This window comes from Silene latifolia, chromosome Y, assembly GCF_048544455.1.
Source record: "Silene latifolia isolate original U9 population chromosome Y, ASM4854445v1, whole genome shotgun sequence".
NCBI lineage: Eukaryota > Viridiplantae > Streptophyta > Magnoliopsida > Caryophyllales > Caryophyllaceae > Silene > Silene latifolia.
This window is the reverse complement of record NC_133538.1, coordinates 178,124,304-178,147,957: the sequence shown is the minus strand read 5'-3', so window position 1 is coordinate 178,147,957 and position 23,654 is coordinate 178,124,304. Positions and strand designations below refer to the sequence as shown.

At 42.1% G+C, this 23,654-nt stretch overlaps 1 protein-coding gene across 1 annotated transcript; it reads right to left on the bottom strand.

Moving 5' to 3' along the window:
* Positions 1-1,435: 1,435 nt before the first annotated feature.
* Positions 1,436-23,147, bottom strand: LOC141634317 (uncharacterized). The gene is made up of 5 exons (XM_074446544.1): positions 22,839-23,147; positions 2,526-4,741; positions 2,272-2,403; positions 1,791-2,143; positions 1,436-1,689 (listed from the first exon to the last, which is right to left on the bottom strand). Exons 2-4 carry the CDS (start codon positions 2,696-2,698, stop codon positions 1,912-1,914), a joined length of 537 nt encoding a protein of 178 aa, XP_074302645.1. The 5' UTR covers positions 2,699-4,741; positions 22,839-23,147; the 3' UTR covers positions 1,436-1,689; positions 1,791-1,911.
* Between the last annotated feature and the right edge of the window lie 507 nt (positions 23,148-23,654).

Here is a 23,654-nt window from a genome sequence, read left to right as displayed (position 1 = left end):
AACGTAACATGACTACGGGTGCAAAAAATTTATCATAATACAATCCGTGCACTTGAGTGAAACCTTTTGCCACAAGTCGTGCCTTATAGGTATCTGGTTGTGCGTCTACAGAATGCTTTATTTTGTAAAGCCATTTACACTGTAGAGGTTGTACCTTATTAGGTAAATCAACTAGATCCCATACGTTATTCTCATACTTGGAGTCCATCTCGGATTGCATGGCTTCGAGCCATAGCTTTGAGTTGGAACAGGCCATAACACCTTTATAGGTAGCGGGTTCATTACTCTCAAGGAGTAAAACGTCATTCTCCTCGACCATACCAATGTATCTGTCCGGAGGATTAGAGACTCTACCCGACCTCCTAGGTTCCTCAGGAATATGAACCGTGTCATCAATTGGAGGAACAACTTCCTCCATCCGTTCCTCGGTTGTTGGTTCTGGAATCTCCGACAGCTCGAAGGTTCTATTACTCGTCTTGTTCTCGAGAAATTCTTTCTCTAAGAACATCGCACTAGCCGCAACAAAAACTCGATGTTCGGTAGGCGAATAGAAGTAATGACCAAATGTTCCTTTTGGATAACCTATAAAGTATGTCTTGACCGATCGCGGGCCAAGCTTATCCTCGTGTCTCCACTTGAAATAAGCCTCGCAGCCCCAAACTCGAATAAAGGACAAGTTAGGGACCGTTCCCTTCCACATTTCATATGGAGTTTTCGACAGCTTTAGTCGGACTTCGGTTAAGTATAAGAGCAGCTGACAAAAGAGCAAAACTCCATAATGAATCAGGCACTACCGTGTGACTCATCATAGATCGAACCATATCAAGCAAGGTTCGATTTCTTCGTTCGGACACACCATTTAATTGAGGTGTTCCAGGTGGAGTTAACTGCAAAACGATTCCACAGTCTTTAAGGAGTTGATCAAACTCATTTGAAAGATATTCGCCACCCCGATCTGAACAGAGTGTTTTAACCTTTCTACCCAGTTGGTTTTCAACCCTGTTCTGGTATTCCTTGAATTTCTCAAAGGACTCACTTTTATGCTTCATTAAGTAGACATATCCGTATCTACTCAAATCGTCCGTGAATGTGATAAAATATCTATAGCCATCTCAAGCGGTAATTGACATAGGTCCACAAACATCAGTATGTATGAGTCCTAATAGGTCACTAGTGCGCATTCCAACACCTTTGAAGGAAATTCGAGTCATTTTGCCAATGAGACATGATTCACACGTGCCATATGTAGAAAATTCGAATGCGGGAATAGTCCCATTATCGACGAGTTTCTTCACGCGTTTCTCATTTATGTGTCCCATTCGACAATGCCATAGATAGGTTTGATCTTTGTCACCAACCTTTAATTTCTTATTATTCACGTGTAATACTTCCGTGGTTTGATCTAAGATGTAAATTCCATTCATGGGCGCTTTGCCATAAATCATTTCATTAAAAAGAAAATACAGGTATTATCCTTTATTAAAAATGCAAAACCGTCTATATCGAGTACGGAAATAGAAATAATGTTCTTAGATAAACTGGGTACATAGTAACAGTTATATAAAATAACTTAAAACCACTAGGGAGTTGGATTACATATGTTCCCTTCGAGACTGCAGCAACTCGTGCTCCATTCCCGACTCGCAAGAACACATCACCCTTTTCGAGAGGTATGATGTTCTTTAGGTCCTGCAAATTATTACACAGATGAGAACCACAACCAGTATCAAGTACCTAAGTTCCGAAACTTGCATGGTTAATCTCTATCATATGAATATAAGATTACATACCAACAGGAACGACGCGGCCTGCTTTAATGTCCTCACGGTACACGGGACAGTTCCTCCTCCAATGTCCAGTCTTGTGACAATGGTGGCACTCAATGTCACCGCCCTTGCTCTTTGCCTTGCCCTATGAGCCACTAGTCTCACCGGGCCCACTCTTACCGTTTCCTGGCTTTTTAAACTTTGGCTTACCTACAGCTAGGTCGCCATGAGCCTTGCCCTTACCTTTACCCTTGTTGGAAATCGTGAGAACATACTGCTTCATGCTCCCACTCAATTTCATATCCTTCTCGGTCTGTACGAGAAGGGAGTGTAGCTCATGAGGACTCTTTTTCAAGTCATTCATGTAGTAGTTCGCCCTGAAAATGGCAAAACCATCGTGAAGAGAATGAAGTATTCGGTCTATGACAATGCTCTCACTGATTTTACAATCAAGTGCCTCCAGCTTCTCGACATTCTCAATCATGTGAAGAATGTGTGGACTAACCAGTTGGCCCTTCTGGAGTATCGCATCAAAGAAGCGACAGGTATGCTCATAAGTAACGATTCTCGGTGCCTTTGTGAACTCGTTAGTGAGCGTGGTGAAAATCTTGTTTGCACCCTGAGCAATGAAGCGTCTCTGCAAATTGGTTTCCATTGCAAAGATGAGTACCCGCTTCCATAACGAAGTCACTATAAGCAACTATATCGTTAGCTCTTGCATTTAGGCCTGGGTTTACCGGTATTGGCTCAGTTAGATACCTGAGCTTACCGTCAGCAGTGGCAGCATTCCGCAATGATGCCTCCCAGTCCGCAAAATTGGACCCGTCATTTTTCAGACGTGTGAACTGATTCATGTTGTCCATAAAAACTTTAAGCCAGGACTCGCGATCAAGTGTGGCACTTGGCATTGGGATTTCGTTATTTCCAGCCATTTGTTGTAACAGTATTATCGATATAAAACGTATTCTACACTACGAAAAGAAGAATAAATAAGCATACTCATCGTTTATGATTTAAGTCTAATGCAATACTGCTATAACGCGTAGACTCAAGCTATTATACAATTGATCTCCCTCAAGAATTATATAAATGATCCCAAGACTCAATTATCTGCAAATTGATAAGCTAACCTTTTAGCTAATTCTACAGTTAGAATTCTTGGTCGATAAATTTCTGTAAATTCTATCTTTAGTCCATCATAATCACGAGAAACTCTTCGGACTATGATGTTGAGATAAACTAAGTCAACACAAACTACTTACCCAACGTAGAAGGGGTCATATTATGTCTACCGACGAAGAAGGGATTCATAGTTGTTTGCCCTTATAAAGACTAATCTCAATTTCCGTTTTAGAGGAAGATCCCATCAACTTTATTTTAATTCATTTTAAGTGAACTAATATCTAGCATGCGTGAATGAATAAACTAAGGTGATGGCTTAAACTGAGTGACATCTGTATGTCAATGAAAACTAACATACAATCTATATGAGTCAATTTTCATGCATTTTAGTAGTAGGTGGTTTGGTTTAGGCGGAATATGATGCATAAACTATCATGTGAATGAAAAGCAATAAGAACGGTAAAACGTAAAACAAAATAAAGTCCTAGTGTGGCCTATCCTATCAAAATGAACATTAATACAACTTTGGAATCCATCCATGGACCCGAGAAGCTTGTCTAGATGTTCCATCTTGATCCATGTAGCGGGAGTGAGCTCCAATATCCATCTTTAGTCTTCTTTGAAATTACAATAAATAAATTACATAATAAACCTATTTATTACATTATAATTTCAAAACCCAAAACTAAAGAAAAAATAAAAGGAGATACGAGATCTCATAATTACATAAAAAATTATGTTTCCTTCATTACGAAAACATAATTTGACTAAGGCCACACTAAGTATTACAAATTACAACCGATTGTAAAAATACGTAAATAAAACCATTCAACGATTCATTCAACTAAAATAAAATGCATCAACTAAAAATAAATTAAACATACATGACACAATTCCTTAATTATGTTGATTAATTTTATCCAAACTACCTATTAAAATTAACAAATTAAGTGACAATTCCTCAATTAATCACATTAATTTCAAACTTAATTCATATTAAAGTTGTAATATGAATTTAATCCATCAATATTTTAAACTGCTTTAAAATAATTAGGTATCTTTAAATTTTGTGAACCGCTTCACAAAAATTATCATACATTATAAATTTAATGTATAAACAAAATTGGCCAAAACAAAAAAAATAAAATCCTTTTTTTTTCTTTTTGGTCTCGGCTAAACAGTAAAAAAAACAATTTTTTTTTTTTTTTATAATTTCAGCACGGCTAAACTAAAAACAGGAAACATCTTTCCTTATTTTGTACACGGTTTTATCTGTAAAAACCTAAACAAGACAATTTTTTTTTTTTAAATCTGTCCTCTGTTAACAGTAACAGGAAAAAAAAATTCTTTTCTCGGATGCTTTTCAAATCGGCATAAACAAAAACAGCAGCATAAAACTTTAATCGGTTTTTCAGGAGAAACCGAAAGAAAAAAAAAAATTTTTTTTAAAAAAAAAATACTGTTCATCCGTGAACAGTACGGATACGAAAAAAAATAATTCCACGGCTCAAAAAAATTCTAGCCGATTATATTTTTTCGAAAACCCTAATTATTGTTTACAAACAATTTTATGAGAATCATCAAAATTAAAATTCGTGGCCTTGGTTCTGATACCACTTGTGGGATTTATCTGTATGCATCCCTTTATATTTAAGGATTATAACGAATTATAAAGTGATGATAACTAGTCATAAAATAAATTGCATAAACAAAATCGTAAAGAATTAAGAAATAACCTTCGGTCCTAGCTTTTATGGCCTATGAACAATATCGCAATGATATTCTCCTATCAGTTGCACTCAAGATGCTCCGAGAAATGCCCCTCAAATTTCTAGAATGAGATCCCCAATTTTCTGTAAATATTATGGTTTATTTGTGTGATTTTCTGATGAGAGAAAATGATGAGCAAAAATTAGGTTTAGAAAAAAAACACCTAACTCTCCTTATAACCGAGTATATGGAGAAATAGGGTTGATTTTCTTTTTCCAAAAATGGGCCCATATGAACCAAAATAATAAGGATTAAAATCCTTATTTTCGGTTATTCCAAAAATGTATAAATGTGTTAAAGATAAATTGTCATCTAGTGAGGATCGAACCCATGACCTCTTGGTTTGAGTACCCTCACTATTACCACTATGACACATTCATCTTGTTGATATTAAATATAACTGATTACATTTAATTACGAATTAACAGATTAATTCGTCCAAGCTAACATTACATACATTTAATTAAATATAACTTATTATATTCAATTTACGAATTGACAGTTAATTAGTCTCAACTAATATTATTTAATCTTCATTAAATAATTGTCTCATCAACACATTGACTAACTGTTTAGTCATATAAGGCATCAATATGATTATATTTCTATAACCACATCTCTCAAGCACATTCTATAGGTGTGACCTTTAGGGACCATTTGATCACCGCCATCTGTATGATAATAACGTCAAACTTTCTAGCAAGCCAACCGTTATTAGGTATTCGTTAATCAACTGATTAAAATACGAAGTATGCCCTTGTGAACCTGTAAGAGATTTACAAATGTTATCACACTAATTTGTGGAGGACACAAGCTCCAACACAATGTGAGGCAGCGGGAATGGATCTTTAGGGCATGCTTTGTTGAGATCAGTGAAGTCCACACATACTCTCCACTTCCCATTCTTCTTAGGCACCACCACTACGTTGGACAGCCATTCTGGATATTTCACTTCTCTTATTTTCTTCGCTGCCAACAGGCTATCTATTTCTTGGTTGATTACCTTATTTCTCTCCGCTGCAAACTTCCTTCTTCTCTGTTAGATGGGTTTACACTTTGGGTCCACACTAAGCTTATGTGTTATGATGGACGGATCCATTCATGTCATGTCATCGTGCGACCATGCAAAACAATCCATGTTATCATGTAAGAACTTGACTAGCTGCTGTCTTAAGCTTCCTGTACATCCTGCTCCAATGAGCACGGTTCGTTCTGGGTGCAGCTTATCCAGGTTGATTTGATCCAGCTCTTCTGCTGGAGGTTCGATGTACTCGTCCTGGATAGGCTGCTTTTGTAATTGCTATGCGGGGGGGCTGGCAGTGCACTTGAGTGCCTTCTTATAGCAGCCTCTAGCTTCCTCCTGATCTCCTCTTATCGTTTTTACTCCCCATGGGGTGGGGAATTTTATGCACTAGTGGTATGTTGAGGGGACTGCCTTCATTTGGTGCAACCATGGTCTTCCCAAGATGACGTTGTAAGTAGAGGGGCCATCTATAACCAGGTACCTGACTTGCTTATTGACTCCCCCAACATAGGTTGGGATGACTATCTCCACTAGCGAGTTGGTCGTTTCTCCACTGAAGCCTACTAGCGGAATAGTCTTCTTCTGTAAATCCTTCTCGCTGAATCCCATATTTTCTATAGTTTTCAGCATGATCAAGTTGACCGAGCTTCCTGTATCTACCAAGACCATTCTAACCGTGCAATTGGCCATTGATAAGGTGATAATAAGTGCGTCATGATGTTCTCGCTCATCGTATGTATCTCCTTCATCAAAGTTGACTGCTGGCAGGTCACTGTGAGAAATTCTGCACGAATTGGCTGGCCTGTCTCCTTTGGTCTCTGTAGCATGTCTCTTAGCTGCCGAATATGTCAGCCCGCTCAAGTCTGAGCCGCCTGTTATCACGTTTATAATTTTGGTGCATGTGGGTGGGTCTGCCGGCTGAGCCTACCTTATTTTGCTGCTTGCCCCCACGTGGTAATATGTGGCTCAGCTTCCCCTGTTCGTACCGGCGCTTGATCTCTCTTCGTAATGTGTAGCAATCTTCAGTGTTGTGCCCAATATCCTGGTGGAATTCACATTTCTTCTTGCTGTCCTTTCTCCATGCTTTCTCTCCTACTGGTGGGTTGGGCCACCTGACTCCATCTCCAATCTCCCTGAGTGCTTTCAAGACTCCTCCGATTCTTGTGGTGAATCCGTATTCTGCCAGAGTGGGGAGTAGCTGATTTTCTTCGATTCTGTTGACTCCCCTCCCGTATGGTCTGTACCTCTCATCCTTCTTGCTGGTGGTTTGCTTTCTTCCTGACTTCTCCACGGCTGAGGTAATGGAGATACTAGGCGTGCTTAGCAAGTCGGCTCACAGCTAAGACATCTTCCTCCAACTCCGATTAGGGCGTGTACCGCTTTCTTCTCTGTCTTCGCTTCGACATTATGGCATGGATGCATGGTTAACTGCTTGTATAGGTCGGAGTCGTGGTGGAGGCCTCTTCTGAAGGCTTCTACTGCTGTTGAGATATCACATTCTCGTACCGCCACCTTTTCATTGTTGAATCTGGTATTATATTCTCCAATGCTCTCTCCTGCCCCCTGGACGATTCTGTACAGGTCTCCCCGTGCTTCGTGGCTTTGGTCGCTAATCGTTGAGTAAATGCGTTCACCAATTCAAAGAAATGTAGATATCGACACTGTTGGGTGCTCACAAACCATCAAAGTGCCGATCTGTTAGGGTGGACCGAATCCTTTGCACATTCAAGCCTTCTTGACTTGCCCTATAGTCGCACCGTCATCATTTTCTGCGCTTATCTTGGTGATATGATCAAAGGGGTCCTTTGTGCCATCGAAAGAGGCATATTTGGATTTGTGAATCCCTTCGGCATCATTTGTGATGGATATGGTGTCCACGAATGGTGAATCGGCGAATCGTCAGAGCTGCTTTCTCGAGTGGGGGTGGTAGCCCTGGGACCGCTCAAAGATCTCTTTTAGCTCAAATCTTCTTTGATTGGTTTATCTTTGGCTGAATTTGGGGTCCGTCTGTCAGCTGCCTGCATATTTCCTCCTGATCCGGGTTCTTGAAGGTTCTGGTAGGCTCCGGCAGCCAGGGGGGTTGTGGTAACGATTGTTCTCTGCTTTGCCGCGTTCATTTCTTTGGTTTGACTCGGATCTGCTACAAGTGTCCGCTCAATTATTGCGGGGGTGGTGGCGACGGGAGGCCACCTGTTTGTGTCCCTATGCGGATGGCCTACGCCGCCTATCCGGTGTGAGGTATCCTAACCTCGTGGAGTTATTCTTCCATCTCGACAAGATCGTAGCCAAATCTAACCTTGTTATTAGTTCACTGGTATCCGCTCCGCTCGATGCTCCCCGTGTCGATCTATCAAAGGAGACCTTCCTTCACCTGTCCCACTTACTGGAGTAATGATCGCCGCTTTAGGATATCAACTGTGCCCGAGCTCTGTCTCTCCTTCTTGCCTCAGCATCTGCTCTCCTCTGGTCTTCTCTCATATTTTCCATAGCTTTCTGAAGATTTTCCACGCCGGTGAGTAAGATTTGTGTGGGACTAGGTGGCGGAGTGGTGCATGAACTTGTTGTTCCCTTTTCTGACCTGGCCTGGGACACGACAACAGGAGTCCTGGGAGGTAGAGAGGCTTTTGTTGTCGGTATGATTCTTGAGGTATGTCCGGGAGCCTGCGTGGCCACTATTGATGTTGGATTTTGGGTAGACGGTGGTGGTGGTGATGGTTGCCTGCTCCATGACACGGCTTCAGATGCTTGCTTTTCCATTGTATATCTAAAATATCAACGATTGACGACCACAATGCCCCACGGTGGGCGCCAAACTATTTAGGTATTTTTACCCAAGTCGATTAAATAGGGTCAAAGTAGTCTATATTCGTTGGTTGGATGTACGTTTGTTCGTATGTCAATAAGTAAATAGAAAAATTAAGTGCGTAATGTAAATTAACACGTAAGATTTGGTGACGCGGAAAACCCAATGTGGGAACAACCGCGGGAGAGACGGTACCCTGCCAAGTATTGCACTATATGAATAGGAGGATGATTACAATTACGGCACAAAGCTAATCCTGCTGGCCCTAGGCGTCAGGCCTGCAAGATCTTGGACGAACGTATAATATCTGTTCAGATGTGATCTCGAGTGTTGATGTATGAATGCGGGTGTTCAATGAATGACTTCTTGATTTGCTTTCTTGGCTATTTATAGGGTAAGAACCCTAGATATGTCCTACCTCAAATATGGAAAGGAAATATAATTTCCATAAGGACTCTTTCCAAAACCCGGACTTTCTTGCCAATTCTCCCTAATCTCCTTAACTTCTCCCTAACTTCTCCCTGACGCTTCTTTCCTTAACGCGGACGCTTCCTATGATGGGCTCCTAATCTTTCTTAAGCCCGTTTCCCTTTTCTCCAACCGCGGGCTTCCTTCCTCCTCATCACTTCTTTCATAGTCTTTACTTTATTAAGTGGGCCTTCTTTATTATGCTAGTTTTACCCCAAACAGGTGCTAGTCCTCGTTCTTTGATGGTGGTGGATTTGAAGGTTGCTTCCTTCATTTATCCCGAAAGGCTCATGAGGCAAATAAGGCGTCAACAAAAGGTGCCCGCTCAAGATACTCTTGTCCAAGAGAATGTTTTCCAAAACTCCGAGCTTGTGGAGGTCTTCCAAAGATGGTGGGCCGCTCGGCCGCTTTGGGAGGTACCAAACCCTGTTGCCATGACAATGGTGACACCCGCTTATGTCAAGTGGTCAAGAGCTTCATCCTTGGAGGAGAGGTCCACATCCTGTAAGGACCAGGTTGTCGACTTGAAATATCGAGAGGTTGGCAAGGCCAACTGTGCCTTCTTTGAGGATTATGTTGATGGAGTTATCCCGGATGTGATGAGGCCACCAAAGAGGAGAAGTTCGGGTCCCAAAAATGTAGTGGGTCGTGCATGGGCTCGTTTTGGACCGAACATGTGGTCTTGCAACAGACCGGAGGCCGTCGCCGTTGTAGATCCGTCGAGGATCCGTTCTGAGGAGGAAGTCCATGCTAGGCGGGCCAACAAGAAGAACAAGGGGAAGATGTACCCCGAGTAAAAAGGCGAGGGTAGAATCGAAGAATGAACACCTCCATTACCCACTTTATTATTATGTTGTATTAGCGTTGTGAGTTTTTATTATGTTGTATTAGCTATGTTTTGTGTGTTTTGTGCTAGTTTTACTATGTGAGGTGTTTTAGTCGACACCTTAGCTTTGACAAGTTGTAGACTCGTCGAGCTTTATTTGCTGTTGAAATTGTAATCCCTCCCATTATTAATTAAATAAGAGGATTGCTCGTGTCAAAATTGTGAATGCTTGTTTCTTCCATCCATTTTGTAAAGGCAATTCGGTTTGAATCATCCTAAACATTTGCACTCGAGAAGGTGGGATTTTTGTAGGAAGGGAGAAAGGCTTCTTTCGTATTTTTGTGGAAAAGGGAATGTTTTTCCTTTTCTTTTTTTTGAAGGGATGCTTTTTTATTATTATTATGGGGATGGTTGTATCCTTCTTGTGTAAGAAAGGACAGCCTACGTATCCACCTGAAGAGGCGAAATCAAACCGTGACCGTAGTTCGAAATGTCTTGTAATTTTTGATTGGGTTTTGTGGTTGTATCCCTCATGTATAAGAAGGACTGGCTACGTATCCACCTGAAGAGGTGAAATCAAACCATGCTCGTAGTTCAGGGGGTTTTGTTTGAGTGCAAATGGATGTTGCCTTTGACAGACCAAAGGACATTTGAAACGGGCAATGTGCCGCCACTTAGACTCGATAAAACATGCAATTTCAAATCAGAATGCGTTGAGGAACTTAACTTGAAGAGGGTTAAGGTGGTTGCTAGTTGTAAAACTAGGGTTAGGTCGTTGGTTGCGACGATTTAAGGGTAGTATTTCTTGAGTTGGTCTAGGTTGGTCGGGTTTGTAAAATCCTCCCTATCTAGGTCACTTAGTCTCACTGCGCCCCCCGGAAGTATTTTCTTGACCAGGTATGGCCCGGCCAGTTGGGTTTGAACTTTCCCCTCGGATCGACGAGTAAGGTGCTCGAACTCACTTGAGGACCAAGTCGCCCTCCTTGATGTTCCTGGGTTTAACCTTCTTGTTGAATGCCCGTTGTATACGTCGGTTGTATAGCTGGACGTTGTGCAAGGCGTTGAGACACCGCTCGTCTAAAAGAGTGAGTTGTTCGTACCTTCGACGGGTCCATTCCGCCTCAGGGACCTGACTCTCCAGTAGGATGCGTAGAGAAGGGAGCTATAACTCTACCGGTTGAACCGCTTCCATACCGTATGCTAGGTAGAATGGTTTGGCACCTGTCGGTGTTCGGAAGGAGGTTCGATATCCCTAGAGTGCGAATGGGAGTTTGCTCGGCCAATCGCGGTAGTTGTCTTGCATTTTCTTGATAATTGTGACAAGAGTTTTGTTCGCTGCCTCCACCGCTCCGTTGGTTTGGGGACGATAGGGTGATGATCGATGTCGTTTGATCTTGTATTTGTCAAGCAAGACCTGAGTTTCGCCCGGAAGTGAGAGCCTTGATCGCTGATGATTTCATGGGGTACCCCATATCGGCAGATGATGTTGTTTTGGATGAACTAGGCCACTTGTTTGGCGGTCAAGACTGCATATGTCTGTGCTTCCACCCATTTATTGAAGTAGTCGATGGCGACGAGAACGAAGCAATGCCCCTTAATGCCTATCGGGTTAACTTTCCCGATGATGTCGAGTCCCCAGGTTGAGAAACGCTAGGGTGATGTCATGGTGTATAAAAGGGATGGTGGTATGTGTTGTATGTTGGTGAAGATTTGGCAATTGTGGCAATGATTGACGTAGTTACGGCAATCGGCTTCCATGTTGGTCCAATAGTAACCTAACCGCATGGTTTTTCAGGTAAGCATCAATGCGCTCATGTGAGGGCCACATTCTCCGTCGTGGACCTCTCCGATGACTTTTTTGGCTTTGTGGTTATCAATGCAAAGGAGAAGAATCCCTTGGGGTGTTATTTTGTATAGTTGATCTTGGTTTATCACGAATTAAGATGCAAGTAAACGGATGGCTCTTTGTCCTCTTGGATCAGAGTTAGGAGGTAATTCATTTTTGGTTTTTTAGTTGAGGAGGGCTTGGTACCATGGTTCATCATGGTTCTCCTCGTCGCTGTTGATGGCTCAAATGTGAGCTGGCAAGTTTCGCTAGGGCATCGGCAAATTGATTCTCTTCTTTTGGCAAGTGAAAGCAGTCGACTTGGTCGAAGAACTCGGCCTCTTGATTGATTTTCGCTCGGTAGGGAGCTAAGCTGTCACTTCGGATTTTCCATGATCCGAATACCTGATTGATGATGAGCGAGGAGTCGCCGTGGATCCTCAGTCTCTTGATGCCAAGTATTATGGCTGCTTGTAGGCCGATGAGGCATGCTTCATATTCAGCAGCATTGTTGGTGACGGCAAAGTCTAGCTTGACCGAGATTGGAACATGTTCTCCTTATGGCGATATTAGAAGGATTCCTACCCCGAAGCCTCTCAGATTAGATGCACGATCGAAGTATAGGTTCCATGCGGCAGAGTCGGCACAAAGGATGTCTTCGTCAGGAAGTGACCATGTGTTGGTCGTTGGATCCTCGTTGACGGGATTTTCTGCTAGGAAATCGGCGACCGCCCTTCCCTTGATAACCTTGAGGGGTACAAACTTGAGATCAAATTCGGACAGCATGAGTGTCCATCTAGACAGCCTTCCGTTTAATACGGGTTTTTCGAAGATGTATTTGACCGGGTCCATCTTAGAATAGATGTGGACCGTTTAGCTGAGCATGTAATGCCGCAGCTTCTTTGTTGACCATACTAGGGTAAGGCATGTCTTTTCCAGTTGGGTGTACCTCGTCTCATAATCGATGAACTTTTTGCTGATGTAGTAGATGGCTCGTTCTTCACCGTCGACTATTTGTGCTAGCATTGCTCCCATGGCTGTGTCTATGACAGTCAGGTATAGGGATAAGGGAACCCCTTGTTGAGGTGGCATGAGGACATGAGGTTTGGATATGATTTCTTTTATCCTGTCGAAGGTCTTCTGACAGTCGTCGTCCCAATCGCTGTGATCGGAGGCGCGAAGCTTCTTGAAGATTGGTTCACAAATCATGGTGAGCTTGGCTATAAAGCGGCAGATGTATTGAACCTGACCGAGAAATCCACGAATCACCTTCTCGTTCTTAGGCCATGTCATTTGTTGAAGGGCTTTGATTTTGGTTGGATCAATCTGAATTCCTCTTTTGCTGACGACATGTCCCAAGAGTTTTACGGAGGTGACCCCGAATTCACATTTCTGAGGATTTAGTCTCATGTTATACTTCCGCAAATGAGCGAAGAACTTCCGGAGGGCGCTGATGTGGCCGCCCCGTTCTCTTGATTTGACGATCATATCATCGACATATACCTCTACCTCCTTGTGCATCATATCATGTAGGAGAGTGGTAGCGGTTCTTTTATAGGTTGCTCCGGCATTGATGAGGCCGAAGGGCATGACCGTGTAGCAGTATGTACCCCACTGTGTAGTGATTGCAGTCTTGTGCATGTATTCCTCAGCCATTTTGATCTGGTTGTACCCAGCATACCCGTCTATGAATGATAGGACAACATGGTCGGCGGTATTATCCACCAGAATGTCAACATGTGGCAAAGGGAAGTCGTCCTTTGGACTCGCCTTGTTCAGGTCCCTGAAGTCGACGCAAACCCGAATCCTCCCGTCTTTCTTCGCTACCAGAACAATGTTGGCCACCCAGTCAAAGTACTCAGACACTTTGATGAACCCGGCCTTGAACTGTTTATCCACTTCTTCTTTGATTTTCATGGCCCATTCAGGACGCATTCGTCGCAGCTTTTGCTTCACGGGTTTAGCTCCGGGTTTAATGGGTATCCGGTGCTCTGCAATTTCCCTGTCAATCCCAGGCATATCTTTGTAGGTCCAGGTGAATACGTCCTTATATTCGTATAAGAGGTCAATGAACTGTTATCTTTCCGAGGGGTCAATGGTTGTCCCTATCCTAAGTTCTTGAGGTGTGTTGTCAGTTCCTACGTTAATAGATTCGGTCTCCTCGATGATGGGAGTCCTGGTTTCCCGTTTGTCAAGTTCTTTGGCTAAGTGAGGTGGGTAGCCACTCAAGTCAAATTCCTCATAGTCATTCAGAATTGCATTACAGTTAAATTGAGACGAGTCATAAGCAAACTTAGCGTTCATTAAGTTGACACGAGCGTAAAGCTCGGAGAGGACAGACATCCCATGGTCATTTAGATGCGACACAGCAGACGAGGTGGCCCCTGGAATAGGCTTCAGGTTGTCACCTTCCATGGGAGTGGGGACGACCCTAGTTGACTCAGCCTCTGAAGTAGCCACAAGTTTTTGATAGAACAGCGGGAAGGGGACCTTGACTCTGACATCAGGAGTGTTAGGAGCTATGAGAGACTTTGACTCTGACTCAGACTCATATTCTTCTTCACTTCCCTCTTTGAACATAGGGCCTTCTCCAGTTGTGATCTTGAGAATGCGGCCTTGGCAATCGGTCCACTTGACGGTCTTCCTCCAGCCTTGTGTAGCTTTCTCTGGGTCAGTATCAGAGATCAAGGAGGTCGGGTCAAATTGGTTGTAATTCAGGGCGATGTTGTAGATGTCCTCATAGTCGAGGTGCTTGATGTTATCCTCTCCAAAGAGGAGAGTGACCGCTTGTCCGTCGAGGCATGGGGACGATTTAGACTCGGTTGATGCAACTTCGGTGTTGTTGGGGATGAAGTAGCAGTCCTGGAAGACTTCTACACCTGGGTGTCTGACCTTGGCCACAGAGTTATAGATAGGCTCAGAAGAGCCATGGTAGAGCTTGGACTCTCCCTCGGGGATAAAGTATCCATTGAGGGTCTAATGATAGAGACTGAGGATAACTCCGTGCTTCTTGGGCTTCCGAACTAGGAGGTTCATCTCCTGGATATCCTCATTGGTAGGTTCATAGCCCAGCCCAAAGGGGATGTTGGGGACCTTAGCTTGTTTCAAGGGAGGTAAGGCGCTCTTCAGCGGATTGAGGGGTAAACCCGGGAAATAATCTTGGCGCATTAGAATGCGGTTGACTGTGAGGTTGGCAAATGGGTCACAATCAAAGGGTGTTGATTCATCAGTTAGGGCATTCACAACTTAAAATCCTCATATTTCGTTGTCGTCCTCCTCAATGGCTTGGGAGGCTATTCCCTTTTTCATGACGGCTTTGATCGGGGAAGCAGGAATCGTGATCGTTTTCCTGTTAAAGGGGACCCTGATTTTCTGATGAAGGGTAGGAGTAACCGCTTGACGGCGTAAATCCAATGACGTCCCAGAAGCATATTGAAGGAGGCGTCAATGTCGACTTCCTGAAAACTGGTTTGCCTTTCCAGTGGTCCGGTTGCGACGGTTAGAGTGATAAGCCCTACGACCTTACGATGAGTGTCGTCATAAGCGCGTACTCCTTGATTGGTTGGGACCAAATCAGCTTCTTTGATACCTAGTTTGTGAGCCGTTTTGAGGGGAATGACATTCACCGCGGATCCGTCATCCACAAGGACCATAGGCACATTCTTTTTGAGGCATTGTACTGTGATGTACAGGGTCAGGTTGTGGTTGGCTCCGAAGGGAGGGATATCTTCGTCAGAGAAAATGACCAGGTTGCTCAGATCAGGGACATCCCTTGTCATGTGTGCTACCACTTCTTTCGGGGAGAAGGTAGAGGGCAGAGTCAGTTTTCCCAAGGCTTGTAGTAGAGCTTGTCGATGCTCGAAGGACGTGGCAATCAGTTGCCAAATTGAAATTTCGGCTTTTGCCTTCTCCACCTGTTTGAGTATCAAATTCTCGGGAGCCTTGGGTTCAGTGTCCACGTCCGGGACAACCTGGTCGCTCGTTGTTGGAATGCCTGTTGGGTTTTGATAGGGGCGTCCGGACCGAGTAAGATGACCGATCTTTTTCGCCTGTTTCAATTTCCCTGGGACTGTATAGACATCCTTAACATCATCTCTCCAGATGCCATTTATTTCGGGATCTCGAGGGTAACTTGGAGGGGTATTCCTCGGTGGGCAGTTTTTGTGAGGGTAGTTTTTGTGAGGGAAATTTTTGTGAGGTTGATTATTGTGGGGGTAATTATTGTGAGGGTGATTATCATGAGGTGCATGCCAGAATGGTCGTGGGAGTAATCCATCTTGGTGAGGGTAGTTTTGGGTGCCTGGGGGACCTTCCCTTAGGCGTGGCGTTGGAGGATTGAAAATCAGTCGGCGGTAAGCATCGTTAAGTCGGGTAATCCTTGCGGAGAGATTGGCTATAGCTTCCTCAACTTGTTGGAACATGGCAAGCATGGTTGCGGCACTGAACACAAATACCCCGTCCGAGGCATCCCTCTCCAAGGCATTCACCTCGTCATCAATTGGCAAGATGAGGTGTGAGCAGTCCAAGGTCGGTTCATCATCGGAGATAGCATGGATTCCCAAATGGTTTGTTTTGTTGTTCGGTTTAGTCGGTGGAGGCAAAGGCAATTCCCCTTTCTCGATCATGTCTTGGATGATGTGTTTGAGCTTGAAGCAGGTTTCCGTGTCATGCCCTTTCCCTTAGTGGTACTGACAGTCGGAATTAGGGTTCCAAAAGCGGGATTTCTTAGCATCAGATGGATCCGCGGGGGGGGGGGGTTCGATCGGTTGTAACTTCCCTTGGTCTATAAGCCTTTTCAGGGGGCTTGCATTAGTTGACCCTATATTGGTGAACACTCTTTGGGGGCGCTCAGCTCTCTTGGCGGTTGGTTAAAGGAGGTTGACCTCATCAATCTTTTTCGTCTGACCATAGGGGCGGTATCTGGTTGATGTGAACCCCTGGTAGCCTCTACCGGTGGTTTTGGCTAGAACACCCTTTGGGAGGTCGTCTTCAATGCGTGTCCCAAGGATTTTTAGATCCTGGAACGTCTTGATGTTTTGGTACCTCAGTAAGTTGGCATACACCGGGCGGAGATTGTTGACAAACCTTTCCACCAAATTTGACTCACTCGGTTTGCTGACCAACTGAGTGCTTACCCTCCTCCAACGGGATAAGAACTCGGTGAATCCCTCCTTGTCGTTTTGGGTTAGGACCTCAAGAGTACGGTTATTGGCTTGGATTTTGACATTGTCGGCATATTGCTTAGCAAATTCAACTGCGACCTCATCCCAGGTAGTGAGGTTCTTCGGGTCAAGGGAGTAGTACCATTGGCGAGGGATCGGTTCCAGGGATGATGGAAAGATCCGGGTGAAGAGTTCCTATTTGACCCCTTTTATGGCCATGTAGTCTTTGAAGGCTCGGATATGATTGAGAGGGTCCTCCACTCCCTTGAATTTGGGCACATCGGTCAAGGTAAAGTTGTCAGGTAGTTGATCCCCAATAGGTTCAAACCTTCGGTTGTTCTCAAGATGGATATTGTTACCCCGGGCTAGGAGTTGTTCTTCCAAGAGCTTGAGCCTTTTCTCAGTTTCAGTCAAGGGCGGAGTGTTGTGCTCTCCAGTTTCCTTGTTTTCCAGGGTGTCGATACGGGTCTCGACACGGTCCAGAGTGACCTTAAGAGTAGTGAGTAGGCTGGCTAGCTGAGCAGTTGTGACATCTCTGTTGTCGTTGTTGTTGTTGGATGAAGCTGAAGACGGGGCCATGGTTCTGAGGCAGAGAAAACGGCTCACATTACAACTCAATCTGACACGGTTCAAAGACTGAACGCAGACAACACAAAGGACGGGACAAATATCAGACTCTACCAGACGAGGGTGACCGTGTGTGGTACCTCAGTGCTGACTCGATTTATGACGTGACGGTGTTGACCGAACCTTTGGCACGCGTCCAACGTAGCGGTGTGACGCCGTTGGACGAGTCACGTGGTGAGACGACTCATAAGTAAAGACCCATAAGTATATTTGCTTCGACTCGATAGACACGAGGCGGAATTGGAATGGTGGACTAAAGTTTTCGAAAATAGAAATTTTCAAAAAGATTCATTCGTCGCTTTATGGAGGGCTTCGAAAGATAGGGATCTCCGCAAGTCGGCCAGTTGAGAAGGTTGTCTTAAGTTTTTTTGCAAAAGACGGTTTTGAGTTTGTGTCGGCTCGGAAAACAATATATTGTTTCCCAACACAGTTTTTGAAATTCAAAATGTATGTTTTGAAAATCGGGTTTGAAATGTTTGAAAAGGTCTCGGGGACGGTGTATGGTCCTCGGGATCTTGAAAGTGTCTCGAGAAAAGGGTGTGTGGTTTTCTCGGGTTTTGAAAGAGCCATTATCGGTGTGAAACGGGTTAAAATTTGTGTTTTTACGCGGCGATTATAACGGCGTAAAAAGGTGATTTGAAATGGTTGTAGAAAACCAAGTTTGAAAATCGTCATTATGATGGCCTAGGAAGGCGTGTCGAAATTGTTATAAAACCGAGTTTGAAAATCGTCATTATGACGGCCTAGGAAGGCGTGTCGAAATGGTTATAAAACCGGGTTTGAAAATCGTCATTACGACGGCCTAGAAAGGCTTGTTGAAATGGTTATAAAAATCGGGTTAGAAAATCGTTATTACGACGGCCTAGAAAAGCGTGTTGAAAAGCAACGGTCGGCGAAAGACCAAGGTTTAAAATGGCCATTATAACGGCGCAAAAAGGCGTTTTTTGAAAGTTTGAAAATGACACGGAAGGAATTATGATCATATAGCACATAAGCACTCACAGTTTCATTATTTTATGCATAATGCTGACACAGATTTTGGCCTAGAGGGTGGGTTACACACCAAGCAATCAAACCCCGATTTGCGAGAGGGATACCAATCCAAACAAAATGTATAAGGAGGGTGCCCTAGCCTCGTGCTCGAAGGTAATGAAAGCTCTTTGACGAAACAGAAATGTGTATCGTCAATGGTAAGCTTGACTCAATCGGGATTCAAAACGCGGGGATGAGAAAACTCATGCCGACGAGACGAGCCAATTGGTCGAAAAGGGTAAGGTTGTGGGCCCGAACAAGGAACCCGACCGTGACCGTAATATCAATTAATGCATTCCAACCAAGACCTCGTTCGAGTCTCACCATCAAGGGATCACAAAGACACAAGTGTCCTAGTTTTCCCCAGCGGAGTCGCCAATCTGTGGACATGGCCACCTACACGCCAAGCCAATCCGTGGACGTATAGCGGTCTTTTGAAAGCCACGCTCGGCAGCTTAAAAATGTTTTCGACCGGATCATTTTAAATCGGTCGGTTTCGTCTCGGCAAGGGTCTCAAAACGATTAGAGATGTTCAGAGTCACCACCAAGCATTTGTGGGATGCTTGGAACCCATTCGAATCCACTTTATACCTCGGTCAAACGAAGCACAAAGAAGTGTTTGACATAGGTACTAAAGATAAGGAATCGTCCCTCTTTAGCATCCTATCTCTAGGATGACTCTCGTACGCCCTGGATAAGGTCGTCCACTATCCAAAGTTTCTGAGTAAGAGGTGAAGGTACGTATTGGGAAGCTCTTTAATCAGACACCTAATCTCGCCCGCGGTATCGGCCTCTACTGATCGATTTGGTTGGTTGAATGCAAAAGTTGATATAACAATTTATATGCAAGAATGCGCATCCAATAGTTTAAACCTAACATGTGAGAGCTTTATAAGTCGGTTGATTTAATCCAAATATCAATTATAAGATGTCGAGTTGGATTTATGGTTGATTTGCATGCAAGACGGAAATTAAACATCTATTTACCAAATTAGGTTTATGGTGCATAACGTGATCCATTTGTCTTAGTAAGACGTTTTGCAAATATGATATTTGAATGAGCGAATTAGTCATCTGATCCGTCCTATATTCGGGTTAGCCGGAGTCGGGATCGTCCTAGACCAATGCTGGAAGGGGAACAGACCCTGCATCAGGCAGCCAGAAGAGGCGCGAGCCTATTGGCGATGTAAGGGGGTCTCCCCTGGTTTGAAAATAGAAAAAGAAGTGTGGCATGTTTAGGCGCGGGTCATTCAACGGTATATGACGTAATATGACCATTGAAAAACTTTTATAAAACGTGTTGAAAAATGGGTATTTGACCTGTTTTGGTTTGAAAAGGCCGTTTAGGCCACTTTTGTGTTGATTTGAAGAACGAGACTTGAATAATCGTCATTGTTTTGACGATATTCGATGTCGGGTTCGACTTTGAAAGCTTGACATGAATAGTTTTGAAAATGATTATGAACTAATTCTTTTAAGTTCATTTTAATATAATTAGTCAATATTCATCATCGTACTCGGGTTAAAATCCGACATGGTATGTAGAACCAAGGATGACTTTGTATTGGTGACTAATACATTTATTTTGAAAGTGTAAAGAAATGATGAAAGACTTTAAGATAGCCTTCAAAATGTAAATAAATGAAATAAAAGGCTTTAAAATACCTTTTAAATGTAATTAGCCAAATATTATTACCGAAACATAGATTAAACCGTCATGGTATTAAGAACCAAGGGTGAAAAATGTTTTATGGTTAAAAACTTGTAAAAATAAAAAGGATTTAAAAATATTTGTAATGGTAAAAACCATTTACAAATATGAAAATAAGGGGGATGAAGAGACCAAACACGGATTGGACTTAAGGCTGGGCAGGGTGCTTTAGGCGCGAGCCTATGTGCTACGTAAGTAGCCTCTGCCTCAACCAAAAAGTCCGGTTTTGGCTCATTCTTCCCATGTTTTGGACCATGTTATGCATGATTTAGCATGTTACAGTCATGAAACAAGTAAAGAAATGATAAAAAAGGATTTTTACACCCTCATACTTACATGCTTGGCTTATGGCGAGAAACCGACGTAAGTGTATCAACTCGTTTGGTCGGAAAAGACTCGGTTTAAAACCGTTTTAGTAAGTAAAAAGAGCATTTTGTTAAGTTTAGTGATGGTTTAGTGGTAGAAATGGTCGGTCAAGTGATTTAATGCACGATGACGGTACCAAAAAATGTGTAAGGCTTGTGTTTACGATCGGTAGGTCATAAACACGTGTCGGTTTGTGACTTAGGAAGTCGAGTCGGGAATTTTAAAGGAGAAAAGAAGGGGTGGACACTCGCGTATGTTCTCAAATGGTGGCATTTGAGGGGTATTTATAGGAGAATTAGTGGTTGTGTGAGTTTTGAGCAACGTGGCCACCTGGGCTGCTCAAAGAGGCGCGAGCCACGTCGCACGTCTTCGAGGTGTCTTGTCGCTTTCACACAAATGCAATCATGATTTGTTCTATCCTAGGATTTGTATGCACATGTTTGGTAGTTGACCATTCACGATCCCGGGAAATCTTAACATGGAAGCATTTGAATGGTTTGTTTTTTTGTGTTTGACTTGGTTTGACTCGTTGTTGGAGTCGGAATTTGAATTTTTAGTCGGTTTTTGGTCCGGTGTCGGTTTTGACTCTAGTTAGTGTCATTGGGACCCCGTCGTCATGCATTAAACACTCCAGGTATTTTTGAAAAGTTTTGAAATGTTTTATTTTCGAAATCGTTTTAAGTTTTCCGACGTAAAGTTGTACACGAACTGTCGTTCAAACGCTGCGATTCCAAATCATGTTGTAGTCCGATAATCATCGGGTGTTTGTTGGAGTCTCAATAGATACTAGGTATCTACAGGGATGTATCGGTTTCCCGTTCCCATGTTTGTGTAAAGATGGATCTCGGAATCATTTATATAATTTAGGTGCGAGGTCATTATATAAATGCATAATTTTTAAAACCTTGTTAAATATGTTTACAAGTAAAATGATAAATGTTAATTGTTTCCTTCAATTGAGATTCGTTTTAGTAATTAAAATATTATATTACTAAAATCTTATTTATGAAACTATTAAATTAAGAATGATTAGTTAATATAATTACAATGTGTTGTAGATTATATTAACATGATCAATTTTATACACTTTTGTTTTGTAACCCAACTATCATGAGAACAACAAGTTTGTAGCTCGTGATGCTGTCGCTTGAGAAAAGAAGTTTATTTCTTAAAGACATAGTGGGAGAAAATGTTCAAGAGCCACAAACTGAGAATAAGACGTAGGAAGATGTTCCTTCTTGGTCAAAATCAGCAATTATTTCTTAGAAACCTAAAGTGGACAGGAGTCATGTTACCTTTTGAAAGTAATGAACCTGTAACTTATTAAGATGCTTTATCTAGTCTCAACTTCATAAGAGTCTGAAATGAGCATAAATAACATGAAAATGTCTATTAAGCTTGATTAGTTGGTTGGTGGCAAAGGGTTTTGCACGGAAAAACAACGCTTCATTGTATTCGGATATGATTTGATATAGTTGGATTTTAAATTCATCTTGCATGAGTTTTGTAAATCGCAACTATCCTAAGCTAGAACAAAAACTTAAGAAGAAATCTTAAGTGGAAGTTAAGGAGTTGAATTGTATGTTTTGATCATGTGATAAACTTTTCTCGAATTGTCGATTAGTTCTGTTTATACATGGAGTTTAGTGGGAGTATGGTGGTATTATTAGTCTTATATGTGAATGACATATTGATCACTGTGAATGATGAAAGACTTAGGAGAGGAATAATACATCTTTAAGGTATCCAGACCTATAAAGAGAGTTCTAAGAGGATATTAGCGTTAAATGAATATTCTTATATTGATAAGAGTCTAGACAAGTTCAAATGTATTGAACATGTAGAAATTGAATCCACTTGCTTCCGCTGCAGAATTAATTCATTAAGCTAAGATGTATTACCATTCTTAAACCTCGTATACTTGGAGTATAACGAGATGTTACAAATCGAATCCTTGAGAGAAGTCTCTATATAGCTACATAGTTTATTAGTTAGTACTCAGGAAGTACTAAGGAAATGAAGCTAAGCATTTAGAAATGAGATGGTTTTATGTGCAAGGAGTTACACAAATAACATATTCTAAACACATAAGAATGATTGGAGAATCATCTTGGCTATATTTTTTAAGGAGGATATCTGCTAGAAACGTCCTAGGCAGTTGAACAATGAGATATATACAACGGAAATTGAGTACACTTGCAATAATGCTTGAAAGGTTTCAAAAACCCCTATTAAACTTATTTAATAGATTTTATAAATTACTCTTAATTTATACTCATATGAATCCAGTGGATGCATAACTTAAAACAAGAATGAGGAGAAAACGGTTTTCTTACAATGGTGATGAGACGGAAATGAGCACAAGCAAGGACACCTTCCTATGCTTGTTCTTGAGCTCATTAACATGGGATGATGCTCCAAAACTCCATAGGTTTAATAATATGAACACCTCCTCTTAGTTGCATCAAGATTTCACCCAAAAATTAATAATTTCATTAACTAGATAAAATAAGTAATAACCCTTAATATTATTTGAATTAATACCTTAGTAATTAGATAATCTAATATGATTGCAGTGAGAGAATAAAGAGAGGTTTGCATGTGAATTATAGAGGAAAAATAAAAATAACTTTTCTTCTCTCTCATGGAACCTCACGGCACACACTCTCTATGTGGGTGAATTTTACACTTAAAATAGTGTCATGCATAATGGGCAGTGTGTTAGTTGAATGCATAATGATTAAAGCTTGTAGGACTAGTCACTTTCACTAGTAAAGTGTGATTTTAGAAAAGAACAAACATCATTATGTTTGTCTACTAAAAAAAAGGGTCACCTATGCAAAATAGGTCCGTTTTGATTTTCCGTATTTGTCCGACAAATGCGTTTAAATCGTATGCTTAGTTATCTTGTGTAATTAAGTATTAATGTGATCATATAACAATTATATGATACAAATTAATAAGTACTATACACTTAACTCTTAAGTAATATTTTATCATTATATCAATATATAATGGGTCCTACAATGCCCAATTTAATTAATTTACAACTTCTTTGTAAATATATTAACCAATTTCCTCTACCTCAAAATATATACAAAACTTCAACTAATTTAATGCATTAACTCTTAATCATTAAATTAATTTTTATT